At 39.2% G+C, this 21,143-nt stretch overlaps 1 protein-coding gene across 3 annotated transcripts in view; it reads left to right on the forward strand.

Moving 5' to 3' along the window:
• The first annotated feature begins 1,818 nt into the window (after positions 1 to 1,818).
• LOC129711868 (nuclear receptor subfamily 6 group A member 1) overlaps positions 1,819 to 21,143 on the forward strand; it is a 244,501-nt gene continuing 225,176 nt past the window's right edge. For 2 of the 3 annotated variants that reach the window (XM_055659848.1, XM_055659850.1), the window contains exon 1: positions 1,820 to 2,076. In XM_055659848.1, coding sequence (XP_055515823.1) covers positions 2,010 to 2,076 — 67 coding nt within the window. In that variant the 5' untranslated portion in view covers positions 1,820 to 2,009. Of the gene's footprint in view, positions 2,077 to 21,143 lie in introns of all 3 variants that reach the window. The other variant, XM_055659849.1, reaches the window with a different exon arrangement.

A 21,143-nucleotide genomic window follows, 5' to 3' on the forward strand; every position in this document is an offset into this window, starting at 1 on the left:
TGAACTCTGTGGGAATAGGTAATGCAGATTGCACAAACACACCCAGTAACCTTCATAGGAGATTTATTCTAGGAGATAGGGTTTGTTATAAAAACATCAATAAGCTCTGCAATATATTTAAACCTTGGGCCTATCGTTGCCATAAAGCTTTGCAATTCATTAACCAAAATGTGAGATGATGATTGTTTTAGTTGGGATTACAATGGCATTCACTGTGTTTCAAATATTTATTTAACTCCCCTCCTCCACCCTCTTGAATGAAGTGGGGTTTAACCATTATTTGAAACTCATGGATAAGGCCTTTTCTGATTGTGCAGGTAATGAATTTTGTAACCTGGAATGTGCTTCAGCAAACTGCTGATGTCATCTCATCTCCACTAAATTCAATCAGCAACTCCTTTGGTGGGTTGCTTTGACTTTCAAAGTTACAGTGCACAGGCAAGCTATGATGCCAAGACATGTCCTTTCGAGTTTTATTTTCTCTTCTATGAGTGCTATTCTTTAGCTAAGGAGGCAGGAAAGATGCCTCTTCATATGTGTCCTGTTCCTTTGATATGGCTGCTAAAATTTATATGAGAGTTATCTGGGGTACATTCAACATGAATTATAAGTAAAGCAAGCAATTGTGACTATTTTTTCCTCACTCCTAAATTTGCTTCAGTATCTTGTGACATTTAGAAATTTGGCTGTTTTGATTTTGTGAGACGAGGAAAGGTTGTTTTTCACACAGCTAATACACTGTGAGACCAATGATTAAATGTTTCTGGTAGAGCTTTGGTTTCACACTCACATTTTTGTTTCTCCTACAATACATGCCAATGAACTATCACCTCCCCCTTCCACAATCCTCTTAAAATGCATTCCTGGAAAAAACCATCATAGATTTTGTTATGGAATTACAACTGGATTTTAATTGTAAAATTCCTTTGATTTTTTGGGCAGTTTTCACACGGAAACAGATTGCTCCAAGCAGTGGCCTCCTGTTAGCTGTGACTCAGCTTCCACAGCCTGTTCATCACTAAGTTCCTACTTATCTCTTGCCTTTTCTCACTTATGCTTTGATCATCTCCAGACATTTTACTATCAATGCTTCCATGTTGGTCTCCCAAGCCCCAGTAATTACTTTTTGGAAATTATTCAGCAAATATCTTGTTCTCTGGGAACCCTGTTCTTCTCTTTGGAGAGCTATGTGATTGGCTATATCAAATGACTTAAATTTAAGAGGGCCTTTATATCATTAGGTCTTCTCTGATGTTGTCCTGTCTTTCTTCCCTGTTTCAGTAAATCTTGCCAAACCCTTCATTCCTTTGGGAAGATTTCTTATGCAGCCCCTTTTTCATCTCTTCAACATAGCATAATGAATAATTTGTTGTATATTTACTTGTGTTGTTTCATTGATGTGTCTTTAAAGCTGCAGCACATTTAAAAAAAAATCATTGTTATGGCCTCAGTGCATATGACTATTAAACCGTCTTGGTTCTTGAGATTGCAGTCCTGTGAAATTCTTGTAAAAATATTTCACATGTGGAGATCCTCTTCCACAGGTGCTGCCTGATCAGCTGAGTTCCTCCAGCAGATTGTGTTTTGCTCAAGATTCCACATTCTGCAATTTCTTGTGTCTCCATGAAACTCATCTTTTGGCTATTTCTTTCATTTTCGACCTCATAAAGTGAACCGAAATAAATATTTTTGAGTTACTCCATCAATTTGTCTTTGCAGATTGGAATGGAAGGGTGCCGTGAATTCTGCCGGCGCGCAAGCGTGTTAGAGGGAGCCGGCTCCGCAAGCAACACGCAGACGCGTTGGGGGAGGGGGCTATGAGGAGGGCCAGCGAGCGAGCGAGCGGCTGGCTATGCGCATGCTCGCTGCGAGGTGGCGAGCGGGTCGCGAGACCAGCCCAACCGGGCGTTATCGCGGTGCGCGAGCGAGCGGACGGACGCGCGGGGCTGACAGGTAACGGCGATGGACGACGGTCACTGAGCTCCCAGCCAGAGCGCAACACCCAAAGGATGGAGATCGAGAAAAGAACCAATGGCTACGAATACGAAGAGAAGAACGGTTTAAAGCCCATCAGTAGTAAGTGAGCGACGCGGTTTTATTTCTGCGGAGGGCAGCGGGTTACCTCCGTTTGCCCGGGTGTTGAGGAAGCGGGCGTGCAGTGGCCCCGGGTTTCTTGTGCTGCTTCTGGGTGTCCGCAAGATGGACAGGGGGGAGTGAGATGATTTGGGGAGAGGGTGAGGGGAAGGACCCCGTCTCCAGCTTATTTTAGCCGACAAACTGCAGCTGTGGGACATTTATTTGCAATGTGTTTCTCTGTAGTGATGAGTCTTTGTAAGGTCGTAAAACGTGAACTTTTGAACTTGAGAGCGCCCTGGAGCAATTAGGAGAAGGCATAATAAGGACACCGCCGAATTACAAAGGATGTATAAAAAGAATAGAAAACACCATCAATCAAAATAGCATCACATCATAAAACATTGCATTCTCTTAACCTCGAGTGGTGGCTTGCAAATACAATGCACCTGGGAGTATTATTGGTTAAAATTAACTCCGGAATCAGTGAGATTAACCCAATTTTTGTTTAGTATTATTAAAATACTACGTTTAAATTATTTAATACAATCTCTCCACCCCCCCCCCCCCCAATAACAGTGGGGTGTGATTTGGTGTTGGTGAGCTGAATGAAAAGGTGATCGTTAAGAGTAAAATGTTATTGAGAAGTTCCACATTGGATATTGTGTAACTTGGACATTAAATTTCAATCACACGCTACTTGAAATGTGTGAGCAATCATTTTCTTTGTTGAAGTTGTCTTGTGGTATAAAGTGGAAATTTGCAGAGAGCACCAAAGTAGTCTGACGAAGGGTCTCGACCCGAAACGTCACCCATTCCTTCTCTCCAGAGATGCTGCCTGTCCCGCGGAGTCACTCCAGCATTTTGTGTCTACCTTCTATTTAAACCAGCATCTGCAGTTCTTTCCTACACATAGTATATTTAACATTTTGTTGCTATACATGCTAGCTTTCAAATTTAATTTAATTATCTTTTGCAGTATTCTCCCAATTCCTTCAATTATATTTTTATTTATTTACTATTATTCCTGTTACTTTTGCTATGTGTTTTGCATTTATATGCATTCAGTATTGCACTTTTCTGGTTTAGTAAGTATTTAAGAAAAGCCATTGGTGTTGCAGAAAAACGGAAATATTGTTATTTATTTTGGTCAACGTTATGGTTACTGACTGTTGTAGATTTCTCAAATTTGCAAACATGTGGCTGCTAACATTTGTATACTTTCGTAGTTCATACACCATAGTTTGAAATGTTAAACAAAAATATAATTGGATCTGGTGAAGTTTAATTTTTCACTAATAAACATCTTTCATTATATGGTGCACAAAATGTGATTTGTTTTTGGTAATGTTACTAAACTTTACTGAAAATAAGATTTCAACTGATCTATATCCAATCTTGGATCATCATGCTGCACATGAATACATTTTAACGCGTTTACTGTAGTTTATGAGCTCGTTTGGTTACAATTTTTTGCCTTCCACATGGCTTTTGAAGATCCGATTACCTTAGAACATCTATATGAAGAATATTAAGTTAGAAAAACGTAATTGAGTAGTTACTATTTTCACATTGTAGTGAAGAAGTTTTTGTCTTATTGTAAGGGGGTTTAAATTATACTTCAGATTGTGGTTGATGCCATTCGCCAATCTCACGTCCTTGAGAACCAAACTGCAATATTAGTGTTGTCTTCTGCAGTTTGAGTCTCAATTGTTGAAGAACTGGGCATGGCTGAAAACTTACTAATAGAGAAAAATATTGAGATTCTGTAGAAACCTTTGACGATTTGATTTATTGTAGAAATGTACAAACGTGCCTGTATACACTGTGACACAATTATCAATATATATGTCATCAGTACATCAACTATTTTCAGGTTTGTTTGGACTAAAAAAGTTAGTATCGCGTTTTGAATGGGATGAAGGGTCTTGACCCAAAATGTCACCCATTCCTTCTTTCCAGAGATGCTGCCAGTTAGCCGCAAAATGCTGGAGTAACACAGCGGATCAGGCAGTAACTCTGGTGAAAAGGAATGGGTGACATTTCAGATCGGAACCCTTCTTCAGATGCTAAGTTTGAGATGCTGCCTGACTCGCTGAGTTACTCCTGCATTTTGTGTCTTATTTGAATGTGAGGTTGCTTTTTGTGTCTATAAATTTCAAATATCATTTGTTTTACTAGCCTTAGATGGTTTTTAAATGTTGGTGGATGGAGTTTGTTAATGTTATGGTGCTGTGATTGCGAGGGTGTAGCATGTTTGTATATTGTGAAAACGAAACTAATGTTAAGAATGTTATACAATTAGCTAAAGATTGTTTTATCTTTTAGAGGTCGTATAATATAATGGCAGAATTAATGGTACAACACTAGTATCATAAATCTACTGTTCTGCTTGATCACAAAACTTAAAAGGAAGAATATAAAAATCAGTTTTGAATCAAGACTATTTTTCAGTATTCAAGAAACACTTTTGGTTCTTCCGTTATTTCGTCATCACCTGACTTTTAGCCTTGTGCCATAGGGTGAGAAATGGAGAGGAGAAATGTGGCTTATCTGTTAATCCAATGTTAACAAAACAATAGGGCTAAAATGGAGATGGAGGCCATCTATGGGGGAAAGACATTTGTGATTCATTGACCTAGCAGGGTTGACGATCAAAGAACTTGCATTTTTGATTACTTCGTGCAATAGTTTACAGAATATCTGATTATTGTGATTGAATGAAATATTAACATAGATCAAGAAAAATAGCATAGTACGCATATGCAGTACGACTCGGTGCATGGAGAAGTGCTTAATATTCTGGATCGAGGTGTGTGCTTTCTGTTTAAAGTGTGATATTTTAGAAGATACCTTGGTTTTTTAGAATGTCGTTATCCACAAAATAAAAAAAATGTTTGCTGAACTACATAGTTGGAAATGAGGTGATGTGCTGAATCATTTTTTTCTTTCACCCAGACATGTTTTGGTTATTTATGATTCAATTTATGACCAATGAGTGGTGGGAAAATGTCATTTAAAAAAAATACTATGCAGAAGAAAAGAATTTCAAGAAATTAAGAATGTGATGATTATATTCCTAACAATTAAAATAATTCAGTTGGAGTGCAGGTTGAATTGTCTCATTGAAGACTTGGTGGTATGTAATTGTCTAAGATGATGACCATTCTCAATATTCTTATCTTGAATAAGACATATGTAACTTATTGTGCATAGTTTCCAGTGTAGGTTATGAGGTGGTACTGTGTTTTAGCTGCTATTTGAATTATTTGTTGGATAGTAACTATTAATTTTTGTATAATTAAAAAATAAAATGCTCTTATTAGAATAATTGTCAAAAATAAATGAATTGTCTTATTTTATAACATGCTGCAGTAATTAAATTAAAATCTGTTGAATACTGGCATGCTATGTGCTTTCATTAAATTCACTGAAATCAGAGATGGTCATTCCATCTTTGTAGAAGTTGGCTTCTCTTATTTTAGGATAATAAACCAACAACATAAAAATCCCTTGAATTTTTTATCATTTCATTTAAAAAAAGGCTTCCCTCATTGATGACTTTACTGACACCCTGTTTGCTTGTTGAAATAAAGTGATTTATTTTGTGAAATAATTACTTATTTGCTCACTTTGCTTTCTAGCTACTTGGATTAATCCGGTTGCTCTTATTCATTGTTTTGTTTAGTAACTATATTTCAGGTGCTATGACTGCTATGATCTAACCAAAAAGTGATTTTTATATTGCCAAATGGATAATTTTTGATAAATTGTGATGTTTTTTGACTAATGATTCCCAATTTTAACATTATTTAAAGGCAAAAGGCAATACCCATAGTTTAGGTTGACATTTCTGTGAGTTATGTGTGAATTGCCCAGTTTTGCTGGAAAATCAAAACATTTAGATGTATATTAACTGGAAATATTCGTCATGTGTATTTCTTCACAAGTTTTTTATGGAATTCTAATTTTGATGGCAATGCAAATTGTCTAGTCAATTAGTCTTCCATTCATTCTTCAATATTTTATTTTAATATCTTCATTTGTTACTTTCACTTTATTTCCATATTATTAGATACTTTGCTCCAACATCTTGCATGGATGTTTGATTTCAAATAGGTTGCATATTAAAAAGAAATACATTGACTTAATTCAGCTTCTAGAATGTCTTCCTTATTTTGCCTTATTAGTCATGCTTCTATTGAAATCGTGTTTTCACATTGCATTGGTTTGTGTGGTGTTACAAGTTGGTGCTAAGTTTCTCTCTGATTAGATGGTAGATGAAGGAAGTGGAAAAATGTGCATGGCGGTGATAAAGTTCCAAAGTTGGGCTAGAAGGAACTTTACTGCCTTGTAAATAATGATATACCTGGTCATGGAATTGATGCCAAAACATAAACATGTTTACAATTATATAATTCTAAAGTACATGATAAATTAAAACAACCTGATTACTTGCATCTTGTGAAATATATTTCTGGTATTGGGAGAAATAAACATTTGTAAAGGTAGCTGAGATAAATGGGGTTAGATTTTTGTTGATTAAATAAAAGTAATTGTATACAAATTCAATCTATGGTTATAAATGTAAATGATGTATGTTAACACTATTGTACCTTCTGCTAAAGGCACTTGCCTACAAGTTTTGTTACATTTCCTGTGTGTACAGTGAATGATCAATCAATGTGCACTTAGCAAGAAGCAGTTTGGATGTAAAATATCCTGGTGTTAGCCTGAGGTAACACCATTTTCCACTTGCTGTGTTGATCCCCGAAGTGTTTAAGTTAAACTTAAGGCTGCTAGGCAACATTGTTAATAAAGTTGCCAAATATTCTTACAAAAATAATGAGTTAGTGATTGCAATGGCCAAATGGATAAAATAAATAATCCATCTTCACCAAATTAGGAAACCAATGACCTGGCGATGTTATTTCTGTTATTTGACTAACTAATGTGGCAGCCCTTTTGGTTCAAACCTGTGTCGGGGTGAGCAAAACAAAATTGAGTAGCTTCTGTTTGCTATTACGTGCATTGGCAATGTGCAAGTGCAGGCTTTTCTCTGAGCATATTAGCTAACGTTCCTTACTGGCAGTGACAGAATACATGTGGGAAAACAGTATAAACCAAACCACATCCTAGTGATGAGAGGATTACACGAAGGAAGCGGATATTAAGGTTTTGATAATATTGGTTAGTTTGATCCGAACAGTGCTTTGTTAAATTGTGTTCACTTGAAGCCAAGATGAATAAGAGTCTCGATCCGAAACATCACCCATTCCTTCTCTCCAGAGATGTTGCCTGTCCCGCTGAGTTACTCCAGCATTTTGTGTCTATCTTCGGTTAAACCAACACTAGTTCCTTTCTATACATGGTATCCATTGTTCTTTGATTCTTTGTTCCAGAATTTCCATGTTCATTTTTTCATATGTTTGCTCTCTTCTGCTCTTGAGTTTTTTTGCTTTTAGTTAGGGTTGTTTACATGTCTATGCACTGTATTGCTGTGACTTGCTTATTCTACCTTCTGCACTCCCTCTTTCACTCCATCCTCCATTCACTTTTGTGCATATTCCAATCCTTGAATCCCTCACGATCTGACTTGGCCCTTTTTAAACACAGCTTTTATCTGGAAATTGCTTCTCAACTCAGTTCTGATGCCATTCAAATATTTGACGTATAATTATTTGACTGGAATGTTTTATTTTGTCATTTACTGTTTATTAAGGTTGGGAAGGGCATCAGTGGAAGTAGCTGGCATCTGTGATGAAGGAAACTTTATCTTATTCACTAGGAGAGACCAAGTATTTGATCTTGGCAGTAAAGAAAGCGAATGGCATCTTTCATAGCAAGAGGATGATTTGAGTATAGGAAACTTTATGCAGTTTATAGGGTAGGGGAGACCACCTGGAGTATTTGAGTTTTGGTCTCCAAATCTGAGGAAGGACATTATTGCCATAGAGGGAGTGAAGGTTTACCAGACTGATTCCTGGGATTCAGGACTGTCTTATGAAGTAAGACTTCTATACTCTCTGTGAGAGGGCACTTATAGAAACATACAAAATTCTTAAGGGGTTGGACAGGCTAGATGCAGGAAGATTGTTCCCGATGTTGGGGAAGTCCAGGACAAGGGGTCACAGCTTAAGGATAAGGGGGAAATCCTTTAAAAACCGAGATGAGGAGAACTTTTTTCACACAGAGAGTGGTGAATCTCTGGAACTCTCTGCCACAGAGGGTAGTTGAGGCCAGTTCACTGGCTATATTTAAGAGGGAGTTAGATGTGGCCCTTGTGGCCAAGGGGATCAGAGGGTATGGAGAGAGCAGGCAGGTACGGGATACTGAGTTGGATGATCAGCCATGATCATATTGAATGGCGGTGCAGGCTCGAAGGGCCGAATGGCCTACTCCTGCACCTAATTTCTATGTTTCTATCTACTTGAGCGTTGACTTGAATTTAAGAATTTTTCTGGTTCTCTAGCTCTGTGTGCACATGACATACAATGAGCTGCGTTTTAAAATTATGAAATAATGTACCATAATATGTTGTTTTCATTTGGCAAAAGGTGTAGAACTGATAATGTATAACAATGGCAAATACACAATTATGAAGTGTTTGCAGATTATGAAAGATTTGAAATGATTGCGTATTGGAACTAATTCTTTGGTACAGTGAATGTTGCATTGTTTGATTAATGGTGTGAAAGGAAAGGGAAATGTTAAATGTATTACCACTGTTAGGTTACAGGTTATGGATATTTTATGAAATTTGTAAACATTTAGGAAAAACAACAATAGCAAATGAGCTTAAGTAGATTTGACAATTGAAACATACATGCTCAAAGTGTTCTCTTCTGGAACTGTAAAATATGCACGTTACTTTTTAAATTAAAACATTAGTCACTGTTGTGCTTTTCATTATAGACTGTTTTATTATCTCCAGCAGGTGGTAGACCTCTGCTATATCCATACCTTGGTTCTGTTCTTGCGTATGGCGTGCACAGCCTAAAGTTGTAGATCAAGGGTGGACATCCAGCATCAGTTACTGGGTGGAAGGCTTTGATGCCACCAGGGAAAAAAAGGATGAAGAAAGAAAATACTTTTCACCAAGGTATGGGAACAGCCCCATACCTTGGTGAAAAGTATTTTTCTTTTTTCATCCTTTTTCTCCATCAAACCATCCAATTATTTTCTTTCCAATCCCTCTACCAGTTACTATGTATCCATGAAAAAATATTTAAAAAATTGCAGGTGCTGCAAATCTAAACACAGCATTGAAATAGAAAATGCTGGAAATACTCAGCAGGACCGGCTGCATCGCTGTTCTGATGTAGCATCTCGGACCTGAAATATTTATCAAAGTAGATGCAGTGTGACTTCCTGGTACAGGTATTTTCAGCATTTTTTGTTTTTGCGCTTCTTTAGCTCTATTTGACCCCTTAAGCTGAGGGTAAAAAGGTTCTTCCTACTTTTTATTAGATTCATACACGTCCAATTAAATCTTTGCGTCTTAGTTCTGAAGAAACATCCCAGTCACTCCCCATGACTAAAAGTTTCCAATCCTGCAACATCCTCATAAATCTCCTGCGCCTTCTGCAGCGCAATCAAATGTTTCCTGCAAGAATTCCTGAGCTGTCCGCAGAGCTCCAGCTGCAGCCTGACAACAGTGTATTCAGTTCCTGCGTAAACCTGCTCTTTGCCACAGTAAATAAAGAAAAAACATCTTCATGCTGTTTACTCCATTCTTTATCTACCTGTCCTACCATCTTTAAAGATCTGCCCACTCGCAAATCTACGGGATAAGCCAGTAGAATAAAGAGGAAAGAGACCTGAAAGAGATATGAACATTTCACAATTTTAAATGTAGACATTGCCTATTTGGGGGCTGATGTACACCAGCAAGCAGGGGTGATGGGTGATCACAACTTGGTGTGTGTTTGGATGTGGACTGAAATTTTTTAGGTGACCTTTACAGTGAGCAGAATGAAGGTGTGTGTTCGTACAGTCAAGTTTACAAAATGCAGTTAATTTATTATGGTTCATGGTTTTTGTAATTTAACTTGCTCTTTAAGATATTTTTACACTCAGATTGCAACCATATTCTAACAAATAACATATCAGATTATTTGGCTAGTAGATTAAGTAATATGCCGTAAAATATTATTTTGTTGTGAGGATGGCATTTTCTTTGATAATTTGTTTTTGTTTTTCAACTTGCTAAAAAAAGTGTTCAATCATTTCAATAACAAAAGAGCAGTAACCCATTTCTTACACTCTTCTTTGAATGAGGGCTTAAATGTTTATCCTGTCGATAAACAGCTTGCTTAGATGAGAAAGACTTTGCTTGCAAAATCTAGTCTAATTCACAGTAATTTACATAAGAACAGGATTAGAATCTTTTTCAGCTGGCCACTGTTTAGGGAATTCTCGTCATTTCAGGCTGTGTGGTATTGCTTTGATCCTTTAGACCTCCAGGTCACTTTTTATGTTATCTCAAATATTCATTTAAATGGTAGTAAACTTTTCCAAGTATGTTAAAGTATTTACCTTTTTAACTACCCATTGTGCTTGCCATAGAATATATTTAGAATGTTCAAATTTTTCTAAACACAGTTAAATATTAATACCTTTTAATATGTAGCAAAGGTAGTACATTGTATGGTATCTATGTACTGGGCTTTTTACAACTGTCATTGAGCAGACCCTGCAATGCAAAGTCATGTACTTTAATTCATCTTTGTATGGTTGCAAGGTTAGTTTGTCACACATCGAGAGCTGTGTCTTTTACTGAAATACCTAGTATGTTCTTGCAACTGAAATCTAAAGCGCCTGTCCCACTTGGGCGACATTTGCGAGTCATTTACGCGACATCATTTATGCGTCATGATGCGCACGTGATGCACGCATGGTGCGTGGTGACATGCGGTCGCGCGTGGCTCCCCAGGATTTTGGGATTCACAAAATTTTCGCACGCCTCCTGCGTGATGTGCAAATGATGCCCAAGTGGGACAGGCCCTTAAGTGTCTTTGGAAAGAGTTTCTATGAAAGCTGTATTATGGAAAGAGTTATTTATTTAAACTGTTTAAATAACCAGTACTCTAATGAGTAGGTTCTCTTTTCACTGTGCAAATTGCTCACCATGTAGTCGTTTTTCCCCAAAAAATAGGCATTTGGAATTCAGTTATCCTTTCTCCTAAATTTTATCTTCTATAATGTTTGTTTTAATCCAGAACTCCATAGCCTCATTAGTGATTGTTTGATGCAGTGGAATCTCTAATGCCTTTTAAATGTGGATCGGCTCTCTGTCCCTAATAGCAGGCGCACCAAGATCTTTGTCATTAGATACTTATGTTTTGCCTTATCCTATCTGAGAATATTTTCTCACCAGATTTGCTCATGGTATACTCTTACTGTTCATTCTCCATTTCCTCATCAGTAGCTGTTTCTTAAACACTCTGCTCCTTTCCAAAACCTCTTTAAAAATCCTATCTCTGCCACCCCTCCTCCCCACCCTCACTAACCATTTTTTTCTATGCTGTAATAATTAAATTAGTTTATGACCATAATCAGTTCTATCCATTGGACGAGATTAGTTTCCCCCTTATATTTGTATCGCTAACAATATGAGGATGTGTTTCAGGTGACCTGAACCCACTTGTGCTTGTTTTATTGTATTTAAAAGTCGAAGGGAAATTGGCTGGTTGTTCATTATTTTTAAATCTTAAGATGATGACAAGGTTCTGCTACCTTTCTTATTGTGTGCTTATGTTAGGAGTCACTGAAGAACCATAAAAAATGAATGATGCTTTTGTGCTGTTACTCCACACCCATGCTAGCTGGTACCCAGCGCAAGTTTGTATTCAGAAAAAAGTGATAATCTCATCAGCTGCTTCAGTGTGAATGATCTATCAGATGTCTGAATTGGCAGCCTTAAATAGTGTATACATACATGAATCAAGCTCCTTTCCTCTCCAAGATGAGCACTTTTTTTTGCACCAGTTTGAATGGTGCATTTTTACATCCTTCCCATGTGCACAGAATTGCTATTTTTCCACAGTAAATATGCAATGAATATAAAACAAAGCATAACCCAATAATGCGTCAGCAGCATCTGCCGAGGGAATGGTAGCATTTGTGAGGGAATGTCCATTACCTCTACAGATGCTGCCTGACTCGCTGCGCTCCTACAGCACTTTGGGTTTTTCTCATGATTCCAACCTTTGCAGTTTCTTGTATTTATATAAAGCATGTTGTAGGAAGTAGTTTATTATAAAGAAACTAGTTGGGTGAGCGATATTGCTTGCATATTACAGGAAGTTAACAGTAACATGTAGTCTGGTCCAAGCCTAACATAACCCATTTTGTTTGTCAGGGTTGGTTGCGTATTCTACTGAAACCATTGTGTATCGGTCACCAGTACTTCATCCAGGTTATATTTACTTGGTGTCAGCAAGTGACAGATGGACTTTTGACCAGAGAGTGAATGGGCCAGGGAAGATGATTTTTGGGTGTTGATTTCAAATTTGGCTCTGTCAGTGGCAGGATGAATTACTTGGATGGGGATTGTAGGAGTAACATTGCCTTGGCTCAGGGAGCTCATTTTCAGGCATCTGTTTCATGTTCAGCTCTGTGTCAGTGACAGGAAATTTTCAAATCTCCCATTGTGTTGTGGTCTGGCAAATCCATCAGCCCCAAGGGGAGTTTACAAGGGACTTTACTATTGGCTTGGAATAAACTGAAGGTATTGTGAATATCTGTTTTGATTTTAGAATTCTGTAGTGTGCTTTTTGAAAATAATATTTGATACTAAGGGTAATCAATGGAGGTGGGTGCAGGGTTGCAGTGTGCTTTCTCAACCATCAATTTTAAGTTTGGTGGTGGTTACAAGGCAAGAGGATGGAAAGTATTATCTGAGATTGGGAAATGGTTTCTGTTTTTTTCTTTAATCAGATGGGAATATCTGAGAGCGGGGATTGGGCAACAAACTTCACCTAGCTTGTGGTGCCTTTTGTTGGGTGCAGGTTGCACCTAACGTGCCAGTGTTGGAGTGTGATATTATATTTGACTCAACTATTGGCAACTCATTCCATATACTTACCACTCTCTGTGGAACAAATTGCCCCTCAGGTTCCCATTAAATCATTCACCTCTCACGTTAAATCTCTGCTATCTAGTATTTGATTTTTCTATTCTGGGAAAAAGATGTATTCATTCCCTTCATGCACCTCCATAAGAATGGAGTTGAGAGGGAAAGATAGATCAGCCATGATTGAATGGCGGAGTAGACTTGATGGGTCGAATGGCTTAATTCTGCTCCTAGAACTTATGAACCTGTGAACTTTCCTCCAGCAGGGTGACCTATTTTGCTGTACTCGGACTTACCAAAATGCGAAGAAACAGTATTGGATTAGAGTTGGTGGTGTGAAGGGATTGGAGTATGAATTGTGGGGATAATTTGGAATCATCCGATCCACTAGACCATTGTAAGTGTATAATACATATGAGTGTCAGACTGTCATTAATATCCACAAAATGATTTCGAAATGAACTACTATCCTGAGAGTGTGTTTTTGATGATAATTTAATCAGGAGTGGATTTGGAGTTGGTAAGGCAGGTTTAATGCTAAACTCATTTGACTCCATCAATTTGAGGTCTCTCGTACTTTTCCTGCCAGGCTACATTTATACTTGTTTGAAGTGCTGGTCATGCAATTCATGGGCTTTGGAGTAGGATTTCTGGTGGGATCCTGAGCTGGGTTCAAGTTAATTGCCTTATTGGGTTAACAGTGTTTGTGAGTACTAAATTAGCCTCTACTACGATTGGGAAATGAAGAGTCAGTAATTATTTTCAAGGCTGAAGCAAGTTTTCCTGAAGCAAGATTGTTTGAAGTATTTTTTCCACTGACACCCATGTCGGTGTATTACTCATTACTGGGTTGAAGGATTCAATATATTTTAATACAGGATTAACATAGAGATTTTAATGTTTCAGGGAGTCGAATGAGAAAGTCACCAGGAGAATGTGCTGTCAACTGATATCTGGTTTATCTGCCTACAAGACATTATGCTAACCCTTCTGTTTATACTTCACCTCAACCTAATTCATCTTTGTCAGATAAAGACAATTTCTCCACTTTCTTTAAATGCTGTCCTCCATACATTGCCAAGTCATTCAACACATACACTGTTATATATTGGAACCTACACATGCATTCTATCGGGATCTCCCAAGATGTATTCGGATACCAAAAGCATTGCTTAAAGCGTACAACATTTGTATTTAATGTTCCTGGTGATCTAAAGGCCAGATGTTAGTTGCTCAAGCATGGCAATTCGCTACCCTTCCATTCCAGAACCATGATTTCCAAACAACCATCCTCTGATATTCCTTGAAGGACAGAATAGGAAGGGGCAGCTGCCTCAGATGGAACTAAGATGAACTGGCTAATTATTTTGCTGCAATCACAAGTCGCTCTTTTCCTCACAAACAGAAGGGACAACAGTCAACTCTCTTTTCAAAGTAAGCAAGCAGTAGTCCATTATGAACTCTTGGCTCAAATACTCCCGTTAACAAATCTGATTTCCTATATACGGTTTGCGCTTAAAAGTGCCTTGTTAATGGAGGAACCTGATTTGGAAGTTCAGTAAGCCAGTTCTAATTACATTACAGGCAAATAGTCATAATTTGCTGGAATTCAACAACTAAGATTTTAGTCCTTAATTATAATTGCTTATAAATACATTTATTCCTCCTTTACATTACATTTTAAACCATTAATTGATTTATGTATTTATTTTAATTAAACATTTAATTATCTATTCTAAATTTATTCTAATTAAAATTCTAATTTGCATCTGTGCTTTATTAGAATATCAAAAAATAGTGAAATGTACAGTTTATTGTATTGAATCCAATTTAGTTTAAATATTAAAATTAAACATTTCATAGTTAAGCTTTTAACAAAACAAACTCTGTTCCTGTTACTTCTGGTGTAGATTGTATCGTAGCAAATGCCAATGAGAATTATTCAGAGTACGAGTATGATGTGGATAGTGTCAAACATTTGAAGTTAGCTTTGCCTTTTGGAGCTGACGTCACAAAAACAGATTGAACATGATTCTGTAGCTGAAATAAATTTCTACACTTGTTTAATACGACTGTTCATTTCTGCTGATTGTTTTCCTGCTGTTCTTGAGATTTACAGGTGTTTGATTTTTGGATCTTTATCCAAATTGCATGGTTTAAGTATGGCTAGGTCTGAAAGACTTCACTAATTGGAGATTTTTGGAACAACCAGCTGCATTCAAACATTGGTATAATATCTGTATTAGGCATTTCTCCAGGAATTCAGAATTTCTCAGGCATTTCTCCAGGAATTCAAAAGTAGGCAGTGGATTTATGGGAAATTTTTTGGGCGACTACAGACGACTGCACAAAGTTTTCAACATGTTGAAAAATATTCGGTGACACTGGCAACAATTTCTGCTGTCGTACGTTGACATAGGTGCTGTCGTAAGTTATCGCCAGGTGTCGTAGGTGAATTCCATTAAAACTAGTCGCTGGCAGTTGCCTAAGTGGGACAGGCTCATTAGGTTGCTGAGCAATAAGGGAGAGGCCTCTCACTAAGAGAATATATCTGCCAAGAGGTTTCAGTGAGCATGTCTATCGAAACCTCAGCGTAATAATTTGTGACATGTTTATATTTTCATAAGGCCAAGCTCAGTGAAATCTGGCAAATGCTGCAGCCACAATGGCAGTCTCAGAGCAACACATGGTCTTGTTGCCTCTGGTTATCTTGGTGGCCATGCTACTGAATTTGTATTCCTCTGGCTTCTTCAAATCAGAGCTGGTAATATTTATAACCTATCCTTGTTTTCACCCATTGTTGTTTCAGGAAAATCATTGACACTTCATTTAACAGCTTCAACATTCCTCTCTGGAGGAAACAAAAGCATATAACTTGCCTAAAATACAAGATTCTCTATGCTGCAAGGTAATGTTGGTTGCAGACCCATTCCTCTGTGTCCACTTTGTTGTATACAAAAAAAAACCCGATGTGCTAAGTAAACTGGTCCAGTCAAACATGAGGAGGAGCTTTCCAGGCTCCAGTGAGGCACTAAATGCTGGAATAGCTCTTTGGGTCAGGTAGCATCTCTGGGGAACTTGAATAGGTGATGTGTCGAATCAGGACTTGAAACATCGCCTATCCTTGTTCTCCAGGAATGCTGCCTGACCCGCTGAGTTACTCCAGCATTTTTGTGTCCTTTTGTGTAAACTAGCATCTGGAGTGCCTTCTTTCAGTAAGGCATTGCCAGGGTGCCAGCAGGTGAAGGAGAAATGCTGTGTTCCTGAGAGGACGGTAAACCTATTTCTCTGAAGTCACTACCATGTCATTGGGGCAGTGCCTTACTAGCTCTTTAATCTGTTGAACATATTGCTGGATGATTGAGGACCTAAGAGTCTCGTTGTGCATACTGCTCCGTGGTTGTTTAATTTTGATCACTCAGAGTTTGTGTAGAAGTTGTAAGATTGGTTTTAAAGGTGAACCAAAGAAATGTGCGCATGTGAAATGACTATTCCATCTCCTTTACAGAAGACAAGCACTCATGCCTGTTCCATCCCCCTTCTGTTAATCATTGCTACATCTGATTATGTGACTCTATATTCTGAAAATGAAAGGGAAGTGTATAATTGCAATCTGAGTGGCTGTCATTGTTGAATAATTGGTAGTGTTCAGTGTGTGATGGGCCAGTCTGCTTGCAGCAATATGTTAGGATGGAGTAGAACATATGAATGTTATGAATCTTGATTGTTGTTGGTAGTTGAGTGAGTCTGTGATGATTGAATAGCCCCTGAGGCCAGCAGTACAGATGGTGGTATATTCAGTGACAAGGACCATTCACGAAGCTATGGAACATCTTAGTGCATTCTATTCTAATTCTTTGGGGTTGACCCATTATGTTGATCTTCATGGGCATTTGTTTCTGCTGCTTTCTAAGGCCTTCTCTGGAGGATTTCTGGGCACTATTATCATAATACATCTCCCTCTTCAATGGGATCTTTAGTGCAGGACCTAAAAACTTCTGAGTATGTTTTCTCAGTGCTGGAGTAACTTGGGGTCAGGCAGTATCATTGCTGAACATGGATAAGTGATGTTTTGGGTTGGGACCCATCTTCAGATGATTGTGGTGGGGGACGTGGGGAAGAAGAAAGCTAAAAGAGGGGTCAGCATGGCTTTGTGAAGGGGAGGTCTTGCTTGATAAATTTGTTGGAATTATTTGAAGAGGTAAATAGCAGGACAGACAAAGTAGAGTCAGTGGATGTGTTTACTTTGATTTTCGGAAAGCCTTTAATAAGGTACCAAACGTTAGGCTGCTTAGGAAGATGAGAGCCCACGGTAACAAAGGGCAGATACTAGCTTGGGTAGCAGGTTGACTGGATGGCAGAATACAAAGAGTGACAATAAAGGAGGCTTTTTCTGGTTGGCTGCCAGTGACTAGCGGAGTTCCACAGCGGTCGGTGCTGGGGCCACTGCTCTTCACGTTGTATAAATGATTTGAGCGAGGGGATTGAAGGCTTTGTGGCAAAGTTTGCGGATGATACGAAAATAGGTGGAGGGGCAGGTAGTGCAGAGAAAGCAGGGACTCTGCAGAAGGACTTGCAGGGCTCTCACTTTTTTTCCTCTGTTGTCAGCCGGGCAACCTCGGCAGATTTTTATGTTGCCAAATGACAGTTTAGGTGGTCATTTCAGATGGCTTGCATGACGCGTGCGATAATGTGCTCGGACGAAGTGCGTAGTTACCAGTCGGAATTATGGTCAATGAAGCATTCACATATTATTTCTGCTTCAAATAAAGTCACAAACTAAACATATTCACCAATCAAGACATGATATACCACAATGACATGCAGCAAAATTACAATACAGTATCTCTTTTTACACGTTGCAATGAATGCAATTTCTATTATTTCTTTCCACTTCCAAACAAAATTCTGGTTAGATTATTCAGCGTATGATCAATTTCGGTGAGACCAAGCACAGGCTTGGCGATCGCTTAGCACAACACCTCCACTCAATTTGCAATAACCAACCTGATCTCCTGGTGGGTCAGCACTTCAACTCCCCCATCCATTTCGAAACTGACCTTTCTGTCCTGGGCCTCCCTCATGGCCAGGCCCACCGCAAATTGGAGGAACAGCACCTCATATTTCGCTTGGGTAGTTTACACCCCAGCGGTATGAACATTGGCTTCTCCAATTTCAGGTAGTCCTTGCTTTCTCCCTCCTTCCCCTCCCATTTCCCCCCCCTCCCCCCCGATATCAGTCTGAAGAAAGGTCTCGACCCGAAACGCTGCCTATTCCTTCGCTCCATAAATGCTGCCTCACCCGCTGAGTTTCTCCAGCATTTTCGTCTACCCATTCACACAAGTTCTGTTATTCCACTTTCCTCACACACTCCCTACACATTAGGGGCAATTTTACAGAGACTAAGTTAACCTACAAAGTCAATGCGTCTTTGGGATGTGGGAGGAAACCGACACGCTTGCAGGGAGAATGTGAAAATTCAACACAGACAGTGCCCGAGGACAGGATCGAACACAGATCTCTGGCATGTGAGGCAGCAAGTCTAACAGCTGTGCCACTATATTTTGTTTTCCAACACGCACAAAATTATATGTTGATAACTTTGGTTACTAAAAAAAAGAAAATATCAATTTTCAGTCTTAAATCTCCAAGTGACACTATGTCCCCCTTTACAGCTACTGTATGTTTTAATTAAGTTCAAGATTATGGGGCAGTAAATTGGCCATAAAGTTGCTGCTTAAAAGTGCCAGAGACCCAGAATTGATCCTGATTATGGGTGCTGTCTATATGGAGTTTTCTCCCTTTCCCTTTGATCGGATGGGTTTTCTTCGGGTGCTCTTGTTTCCTTCCACATTCCAAAGGTGTGCAGGAACCTTCAGACCCAAACCAAAATGTGATATTTTCCTTTTGTCCAGAGATTATGTCTGACCTGTTGAGTTACTCCAGTTTTTTGTGTCGATCTTCAGTTTAAACCAGCATCTGCAGTTCCTTCCTACACACACAATACTATACGATAGAACTTTATTAATCCCAGGAGGGAAATTGTGTGTGTGGGTATATATATTACACACACGCGTGCGCGCGCACACGCATTTGTATAATTATTTATTAATACAACTATTTAAATAATTATATATAACTATAGAAAACTATATTTATATTGTTATATATTCATATATAAATATACACCATTTTGTTTTCTAGTTTTATAACATTGTTTACAGTACTATGTTTACATATTCTGTTGTGCTGCTGCAAGTAAGTATTTCATTGTTCTAACTGGGACGTGAGAGAATAAAACATTCTTGACTTGATTTACGTCGCTAATGTGTGGGATAGAACTAGTGTACGAGTGATCGGTGGTCGGCATGGACTCGGTGGGCCGAAGGTCCTGTTTCCACGCTATGTCTTTAAATTAAACTAAAAACACTAAAACCAGAGTAAATCTTAAGAAGGGTCTCTACCTGAAAGGTCACCCAATTTCTTCAATCCAGAGATGCTGGCTGTTCCCCCTCCCACAAGTAAAGCATTGAATAGTCTTCACCCTACCATAGTTGCCCAACCAGACACAACTAAATTTTGGTAACTCTTTTTCCCCCAAGAACTGTTTTTTGCTTAAGTCCAAGTCGAGATTCAATAGAGTTTTACTGTCATGTGTCCCAGATAGGACAATGAAATTCGTGCTTGCTTCAGCACAACAGAATATGTAAACATAATGCAGAACAGGAGATAAAAGTTCAGTATGTCTATATACCATTGATCATATCTGTACACAATACATAAACAGATAAAGTGCAATAGGCTGTTATCTTTTAGAGTTTGGTGGTGGTGGGTCCACTCCTGTTTAAATTCTATTTGGAATATTTTTGGAGGACCAGGAAACCAAGAAACCGGAGTTACTCCAGGGAGTTACTCCAGCTCCGGGGAGTGATTCTGCGTTGGGTTTCAGCGGTCGAGGTGAGGCGGCGAACGGGCAGAAATGGCGGCCAGATCTCCCACAATGCAAAGGGAGGGAGAAAGTTGCCGACGCTGACCAGTGCCGTGGCAGTGCGCATGTGCAGGGCGGCACATTCGCACAACCACGGCCGATGGGCTGGCTGTGGTTGTGCGCATGTGCAGGGGAGAATGTGCAAGCTGTGGCAGTGCATATGTGTAAGGTGTAAGGCGACCGGCTGTGCCGGCGGATGAGGAGTGGGCGGAAAATGGAGAGCCGGCGGCCAGAACTCAGACAGGGATGGCGGGCGGAGACGGAGAGTGACAGAGAGATAGAGATAGAGAGAGGTGTCTCGAATGCTTGCCAAGCCTGGCAAAATGGCAGGGCTCTTAGGTTGCCCGGCCCGACTTTAGGTCACCATTGACACCCGGGCAACCGTTAATTTCGAGCCTTGACTTGGACAGGTTGGGAGAGTGGACAGAGATGTGGCAGATGGCATACAGTGTAGCAAAGTGTGGAATCATGCATTTTGGTAAAAGGAATAAAGGTATAAACTATTTTCTAAATAGACAATAGACTATAGGTGCAGGAGTAGGCCATTCGGCCCTTCGAGCCAGCACCGCCATGTGATCATGGCTGATCATCCCCAATCAGTACCCCATTCCTGCTTCTCCCCATATCCCCTGACTCCGCTATTTTTAAGAGCCCTATCTAGCTCTCTCTTGAAAACATCCAGACAACCTGCCTCCACTGCCCTCTGAGGCAGAGAATTCCACAAACTCACAACTCTGTGAGGGGAAAAAGTGTTTCCTCGTCTCCATTCTAAATGGCTTACTCCTTATTCTTAAACTGTGGCCCCTGGTTCTGGATTCCCCCAACATCGGGAACATGGGGTGCGAACCCAGCAATTGGAGGTGCAAAGGGACTTGGGAGTGCTGGTGCAGGATTCCCAAAAAGTTAATTTGCAAGTCGAATTGGTAGTAAGGAAAGCAAACTCATTTATTTCAAGAGGGCTTGTATACAAATACAGGGATGTAACGTTGAGGCTCTATAAGGTGC

This window comes from Leucoraja erinacea, chromosome 31 (genome assembly GCF_028641065.1).
Source record: "Leucoraja erinacea ecotype New England chromosome 31, Leri_hhj_1, whole genome shotgun sequence".
Classification (NCBI taxonomy): domain Eukaryota; kingdom Metazoa; phylum Chordata; class Chondrichthyes; order Rajiformes; family Rajidae; genus Leucoraja; species Leucoraja erinaceus.